An 8449-nucleotide genomic window follows, 5' to 3' on the forward strand; every position below is an offset into this window, starting at 1 on the left:
GTTGCCATGGAAACGTGCAACACACGGGTCGCCGAGCAACAGCCAATCATGACCCCACCATTCCTGAATCCTCCGCCATGTGTGCGAGTGTTTACTGGCGTCTTCTCAACTGTGACAACTAAGCAGTTTCCAAGCATGAAAATACATATGTATACATACATGAAAAAAAAATCTTAATGGAATCAGAGCTGCACCTAAATGGCCAAAGAGAAAATGCAGACAGAAGATTTCAATGGATAACGCTACATCAACATTTGGCAAAAGAACCACTGTTACATGATGTTAAAACGAGAAAGGTTATAGTTTTTAAAATACAGTCAGCGAATATGTGAATATGGAAATGATGCTACCAATAATGGCTTTTAAACCCTACAGTTTCAGCAGGAGTAGCAATGAAGGCTACAGTATCCACAGTCAGATTCACAATCTTACCTTTGTTCTTGTTTTCACTTTTGATTTGACTTTTTGCCGCCTTTTTAGCTTCTTCTTGCTCAAAACTTTCTTTCCCCTGGAGAAGAATGACACATGTTAGTGGTTTCGCAGTGTGATCTATCAATAATCACAAATGACATGGTTTCTGAAGATTAATTTAAATTGTAAAGGCCTTTTTAAGACCAAGTAAAGAAAATGTAAGTGATGTTTCAATATGTTCTATACACGCTTAAGGAGCAGACAGTGAGTTGTATTAACAACACTTCACAGTCTGAAAATACAATTTCCAATAGATCACAGTTACGTTTTACTCCATTTCACAAAAAAAAACGTTGTCATGAGGAATAAAACATATATAAGTCGCACCGGACTATAAGTCGCATTTATTTAGAACCAAGAACCGAGAGAAAACATTACCGTCTCCAGCCGCGAGAGGGCGCTCTATGTTTTCAGTGTAGACTACAGTAGCATAGAGCAGCATAGAGCGCCCTCACGTGGCTGGAGACGGTAATGTTTTCTCTTGGTTAATTTCTCTCGGTTCATGTCAAATTAATTTTGATAAATAAGTCGCACCTGACTATAATGGGCCTTTCACACAGGACGCGGTATGCGCGGCGCTGCGCTATAAAACCCATTCATCTCAATGGCTTGCGCCGCGCAAGGACGTTTTGTTGTTGCGTCGACCAAAGCGCAAGCACAGCAGTGCGCATCATTTGCATGCTTGCTCGCACGCCGTGGTCAAAGTTCAAAATAGTTCAACTTTTGCCGCTGCGCTCTGTGACGATTACCAGCGTGAACAATAGAATCGGGGGATCCAAACAAGCACGGGAATCAAAATGGATGAACGACTAGTACTGTGTGTGTCAGAATTTCCTGAGCTGTACGATAACGTTACAAGTTTGAGGTCGTATAGGGACATCGTCAGGAAAGCTGTGTCTTGCTTCTCTCTTAATTCTCATCAGCAGGACTAGCACTATCGCTCGCTTCTGACAACGGGACAGATACATGTTTGCTGCTGACCGAAAGGAGGAACAACAGACTATGAAAGAGCTCCCGCTAAAAGTTTTTAAAACTTCGCCTACGCCATAGCGCAGCGCAAATCGCGTTGTATCTGAAAGGCAACGCTGAACCCAGCGGCAAGCGCCGTGCATACCGCGTCCTGTGTGAAAGGCCCATAAGTCGCAGGACCAGCCAAACTATGAAAAAAGTGCGACTAATAGTCCGGAAAATACGGTAAACGTTACGGTAAAAGATGGATTTATGCCTACAAAAACTGAACAGCAGCAGCGGTCCAAAAAACATGCAGTTTGTCAATCCAGCATCTCATAAACACGACTTCATTCTCTGGTGGACTTTGCAATTCGAGAGACAGAAATAGTGTACTCGATGACTTCTGATCGACTGATTTTTGGATAATGGTTTGCAGTTGAATGTGCAATATGAATCAGCCAGCCAGTGAATTGATTGTGGGTATCTGAGGCTGACACTACTACTAACATATTTGGCATTTTCAATTTGGTTTGTCATGTAGTTAGTACCAGTTCAACATACTGGTATAAAGTCCAGAGGTCACACAGATTTCTTAATCGGTCAGCACATGTTGTCATTCCTGTAATGTGTGGTTTTAACATGCATTTTTAATAAGGATGGATTTTAAGAGCAGTGATATCTTAAAGAGATGCTATGCTGCCATGTTAACACCTTTGCAATAAAGCATATGTTGGTCTTTTTCACACTGGTTTAAATTTTCTTACACACAGTAAAATTACACTGTTTGTCTAACATGAGAAACTGCAAGTAGTCTGAATCCTAGTGGCAACCCCACACAAGAAAGCGCTCCTGCAGCGGGAGATCATAGTTTTCTTTTCATCAAGAGAGCCATCTGAATCTGCTATTATGTAGAACGTTATGAAGGAATGGTGCTGAAGTGCTAGAGTTTGTGTGCAGCATTAAACAGCGGAACAACAGCAGCTGATCATATGCAGAGAAAAGTGAAAGCACAGAGGCTGCTTGTGATGAAGAGCCTGAAGGTTGGGAGGGGCGTTCAATGGTTCAGCACACTTTGCACATTATCAACCGGCGGCGTCATAAGTGGATGGTGTAAGTTTACACTATGAAGCCACTGGTAAAAGGATTTTTAGACCTCAAGGATTGTAATTCCCAGAGATTGGAATGTGGGGAAAAATGTGGTCAATTTATTTTCGATTTTGCAAACTAATACAAAATAAGACATGCATTTTAACTAAGGACTTTCATCAAATATATTCTAATGAACACAGATATTTTTATTTTATTTTTTTGATAACTTTTGCAAAGAGAAGTCAGTAACAACATAACATATAGCATCCTTGTTTTACTTGATCTTAATCTCAAAGATCTTTAAATAATTTATTAGATTATTTTTGTTGACCTCTAGTCATTCTGTGCTTATTAATCTTGACTAGAGTTGTATATGTTCATTTAATTTTGCCCCATATTATTTTTTTAGGTAAACTTTTAATTTAATATTCATTAAAAGAAAATAGGCAAAACTAAAACCAAAAATTTTAAATGTTATTTTTAATGAGTATTTTGATTTATTTATTCAATCAAATAAGAAATCAACTAATTGGCAAAGAGGTTAAATATAAAAGTAGGAGCTTGCAGTTTTTTAGTAACTGCTGCTTGTAAATGACTACCAAACCTCAAGAAAAATCACTTTCTATGCTTCCCAGTAATTTTAAGAAGGAAAAAATGTGGTCACTCATTTTCACATTCTGCAGTGTTTTTATATAATTTGAGACAATTTTAGAAATTCTTCATGACATATTTTTGTAAGAACATCACCACAACTTGATAATGAAAAAAATTGGAATAGACAAAAGCCAGTAAAAAAATAATAATAATAATAACATAGCAATATAGTCAAAATTATATAGTATACTAAATAAAATTACAGAATTATGACAATTGTAACTCTAAAAAATATTAGAAAAAAAAGATTATTTTTATTAACCTATAGTCAAATTTTATGTGTGAAATTATTATTATTTGTAAAATTCATATAGATTTAATCAGTCTGGCCAATCTAAATTTGAAATGAAAGTCTTCTGTATGAGTCGGATTAATTTATTATGAGTATGTTCTCATTTTAACTTAATTCTTTTTTTGGCAACTGTGAAACAATTTATGGATTAAGCAAAGGTCACAGCATGAATATATGAACAGAAACAATAACGATTTGTACAGTGGGATCACTAAGAGACAGCTATGAGGTGAAGCACATCAGTGTGTGTGTGTGTGTGTGTGTGTGTGTGTCTACAGCAGGGTGACGTCAGGCACAACAGAACCCAGCCCTTCACCTCAGTGAGACACACGCCTTCTGCTTTGAATACACACGACACCATATGTAATATCGTTAAATAAGTCACGGTTATGTAAATGTAGTAGCTTATTATGAATAACAATCACCCTGAACATGCAATTCAGTGAAGCAGGCTGATATCCACAACCTGAACTGCCTGACAATATTTCGCTTGTCTTTAAATGTACACAAACTTGCAAAAGGTTTAATATATTCTTCTTCGCATAACATATCATTGTGTGTTCACTGTATTTGAAGCCAGTTTAGTGTTATTATACACATTAAACTCATCCAACCACGTCCTATTAGCACAACACTAACGTTACATCATGAGTCTATAAGCAGCTGCTTAATAGCTAACGTTACAGCTATTGATCTAGTCGTGCAAGGTGTCTCGAAACGGCACTGTTGACCGTGACAGCAGAGTGAACGTGATTTTAAAAAGGGCATAAGTTAAATTCAACACAAACTGAGCTTCTGCGTTGACCCTGCGTGAGATGAAACGAGTGTTTTAGCTGCGCTCGCTAAGGAAGTTAGCCGCATGCTAACTAACTGCTAACGTTAAGTTACTGCTGTTCTGTTTACAAACACGTCCATCGGTACGCCGGTTTGTCGTCCCGAACCGAGCCGGTGAATCAGACCCACCTGCCGAGGTGGAGCCCCTGCTCTTTGTCGGTGATCGCGGTGGTGTAGATCCTCCGGTACCGCTCCGCCAGAGCTCGCCCTGAGAGAAGAAGCTGGTAGCGGCTCCGACAGTCCGAGCGTGTCCCCACAACGGGACAGGAGCCCATCCCTGATCCGATCGATGCGAACTCGTTTCCAGATCCGGGAATGACCCTGACCCCCATCCCCGTGGAGTGGGACGAGGAGGACGGGATCCCGCTGCCCCCGGCACCCGCTGCCGCAGCAGCACACATCATCGTTTAGGAGAACAACGCATATATTAGATATCAATGTCAGTCAACAGAGCTAAAAGTCCCAAGCACCCTCCATAAATCCGCTCCGTGAAGCCGCAAAAACGCCCGGCGAATTACATCCGAGTACGTTGTCTCCAATTTAAACGACGTTTACGGTTAACGTTAGCCACTCTGCTGCGACTGCGATATAAGCGTCTCTTCTTTACTCAGCTCGGGTCAAAAAACAACCTTTATTTCCTCGATTGCAGGCGATCCAACTGCCTTTAGTGAAAGAAGTCAAGAGCGCGAGCTGACGTGTGTGCCTTGCGTTTGTTCCTGCTGTTTTTCTTGACCCTGTAAAGACAGCACCCCTAACAGCGCTGCCATCTTAGCTTCATCATCCTTCCCTGCTCATGTCGCTGCTGACTGTCAAGCATGCTGGGATACATTCCCATCCGAAGCACACACCGGCTAGGACTCAAAACGCAGTGCGCTGCCTACCTAGACGCTGTTTGGGCGCGATGCGCGCGACAAGTCGGAAGGCGCCTAGAGTGCTGTCTTGCTAGTGGACTTGGTAGGTTTTTAAACGCGCCCGCTGTAGTGACGATTAAGCGGCCGAGTATAGCGCGTCAGATGCGGGTTTGGATGCTTTAACGTTCGTTTCTTCTCAATTTGAATTTGAATCACGCAGCCAATTCCACAATATGTTAGTTTTGTAAGCTTACTATGCCCTGACAATGACATGAGCTATGAATTTCTGGCAACATCTGGTGATATAAGGCCTATTTATAAGCTCTTTTATACGTTATTGTATGATTATTAAACTGGAATACTTGATTCTGATTGGTCAACAGCAGCATGCAGTTTTAGGACGTAATTTCAAATTTTTCACTTAATTCTCACGTAATAAAATAATTGCAACGAATTAATTGTTTTCATTTATTTGGCTAGTAGTTAGGCTATAAAGAAAGTTTACTCAAAAATGAAAATTACGTCATCATTCACCCTCATGTCATCACAAAAAAACTTATACGATTTATTGTTTTGTTTGTTTGTTTGTTTTAGGGGAGCACAGACAGACAGATAGATAGATAGATAGATAGATTATTTGTTTTTAATGTAGTTTTTTGGGGGGGCATATAATTAAAATGGTCACCGAAACTGCTTCGTTATCAAAATTGTTTGATTACCAACATTCTTCAAATATTGTATTTATGTGCTGCAGAATAAAAAAAATTGGTCCAATTCAGGTTTGGAACCACATAAGGGTGAATGAATGACGACAGAAATATCATATTAAGCTGAAATATTAATTTAATGCATAGTTGGCCAGAGATTATTTAACAAAATAAACTCCTTCACGATGAATAATTTGCTCAAAACCTTAGTCTTGTTGTCAGAATGTGTTTCCATGGATTACGTTACAGCATGTTTTCTGGTGTACAGTTTCTGGTATAGGATTACCATTTAAGCACCATTGAGCATTATTACAATAGAACGAGGGATATAACCTTGGAGAAGTACGGTAAAAATGTCAAGATTAAAAAAAAATCACCACAAACGCTCAATCAAACAATCAAATGAATGAATGAATGAACGAGTGAATGAATTATAACCTACAAATCTGAATAATGGGGATATGTGTCCCCTTGAGAAAAATAAGTATAAATATATATAAAATTTCCATAAGTACTATTTTTGAAAGTTTGCTGAAGGGTCACTATCTACGGTGTTATGGACCTAGTACTTTAAAACATAGGGTTGACTTGCAACCCATATATTCTTGTTGTATCCACAACATTTCACTTTGATATAAATTCTGCATACCTGCAAAGATCTCCTCTCAGATGTCACATTTCTCTTTACTGGTAAAAAAAAAAAAAAAATTCCAGTTGTCTTGGCGGGAGCAGTCACCTTAATTAAACCTCGCACACTTCAGTTTTCATGTCATCTTTGAACAACAACGAAACCTTTGAAACAAAAATATTAATGCATACCTCACTGTTTCTTCAGAGAGCTGAAACATGGCAATGCAGAAGGCACAAAAACATTTATGTGGATAGCCTACTGTTCATGCAACCTTTGCCTTTAAAATATAATCATAAATAATCTAATAGACAATCCACCCACAGTGCACTATTACAAATAAAGGTTCCTGTTTCAAATATCTCACACTAGAATGATCAGCAGGTGTGAGACATATATGTGGATGTCTATAAAACAGGAAGAGAGATAGAGAGAAAAGGTCAGGCTATATGAGAGTAAGTGCATATTTAAAAAGGTCATAATAAGGTTTCTTACAACACAATATGCACAAGAATCCTAAAATTAAAACAAATGTTTAATGCAGCGAGATTCTTACTTATTCCCTGCAGTAAATTCATGAACACAAATTAGACATTAACTTTATAATGTCTTGCCCCATCTAGTGGTGAGAAACGTCATTGCTGTCTGTCTGTCTGTCTAAAAAGAAAGCATGCCATGTTGCATGATGATACAACTTTGATTTATTAAAGAAAGCTTACAAATATGGTTGGTTCTAAATCACTTTTCTTGCGACAATATTGAGGTAAGGATAATATATACAACAGTGTTGCAATCTGATGTACTCAGAATTAATGTTAAAACAACATTAACTGTTCAGCTACACTTCTGTGATACAATGACACCAGTTTTCATTAAAACAGTAAAACGTTGCTAACAAAGACACCTTTCCAGAGACACTTTAACACAATCAATAGGAAGTTTTACATTCAGTGAAAAAAAATCTTTCAAGAGAACTTGGTATAATAACAGGACAGAGTAAATGCAGCACAAAAAGGATAAAAGCACTACAATATTTGAGAATTTTGATGAATATCTGATGATAAATATGACTCACTTTGTCAAACCTCTCAACAAAATCTAAAGAACGACTATGATTTAGTGTTAATAAATTATTTAATCTATTTATTCATTTGTAAATCCAGTCCTGCTCCTGGAGGGCCACTTTCCAGCCCTGATTAAACACACCTGAACCAATTAATCAAAGTCTGCTGGGATCATTAGAAACTTCCATAAAGGTACAAGTGAAAACTGTTTCAAGTTTACCATCATAAAGAATAACAGAGATTGTAGTTTTCAAAAGCTATTTATTTAAAGCTGCCAAATCACCTAATATAGACCTAATTAATCTCTTTATATGTCACAAAATAGCCATGTCTGGTACTTTCTCATAAACACACTAATTACTTTATGACTTTTAGGCATATGGCATATTATTCTGATTGCTTCTCATATCTTTTAATTGTCCTTCCTCATCTGAAAGAACAGTGCGATTGAGTATTCACGATCTTCCATTCATCTACACTTTATTGTGCAAGGTTTTTTTTTGTTTGTTTTTTTGCACTTAGATTTTTCAAATAAAGAATTTTCTTTGTAGATCCCGCCTTCTCGCACGCCACGATTGGTCGATTATGTAGGATGCCTGCACGCCATTGGTCGAACTACTTATCAGTCATTACCTTCAGCAAGTATGAAAACAATAAGAAAACAAAGACAAAATCAGGGTACTTTGGGCAATTTAGAAATGTCCTGGGAAAGAGGACGCATGATCAGTCAATTATTTAAGGCAAGTGTTTACACAAACTTACTTTATTTGAGACATACACTTTTAATTTATTACTGCCTTTGACGTTAGCACAGCTATTCTCATTGAATGGAACAACTAACTTAACACAATAGTTATAACCATCCTACAACCTAATCACAGGTTCCACAAAACGTCAACAACAGAAAC

The 8449-nt window shown here is 38.0% G+C and overlaps 1 protein-coding gene across 16 annotated transcripts in view; it reads right to left on the reverse strand.

The window, feature by feature from the left end:
• Window positions 1–5109, reverse strand: part of LOC132094926 (E3 ubiquitin-protein ligase MYCBP2) — a 127845-nt gene extending 122736 nt beyond the window's left edge. For 11 of the 16 annotated variants that reach the window (XM_059499602.1, XM_059499609.1, XM_059499600.1 and 8 more), the window contains exons 1-2: window positions 4421–5108; window positions 433–508 (exon numbers count right to left, since the gene is read on the reverse strand). In XM_059499602.1, the coding sequence (XP_059355585.1) occupies window positions 433–508; window positions 4421–4695 (351 nt within the window). In that variant the 5' untranslated portion in view covers window positions 4696–5108. Of the gene's footprint in view, window positions 1–432; window positions 509–4420 lie in introns of all 16 variants that reach the window. The other 5 variants (XM_059499596.1, XM_059499601.1, XM_059499599.1 and 2 more) reach the window with 1 other exon arrangement.
• Between the last annotated feature and the right edge of the window lie 3340 nt (window positions 5110–8449).

This window comes from Carassius carassius, chromosome 19 (assembly GCF_963082965.1).
Source record: "Carassius carassius chromosome 19, fCarCar2.1, whole genome shotgun sequence".
NCBI classification, from domain to species: Eukaryota; Metazoa; Chordata; class Actinopteri; order Cypriniformes; family Cyprinidae; genus Carassius; species Carassius carassius.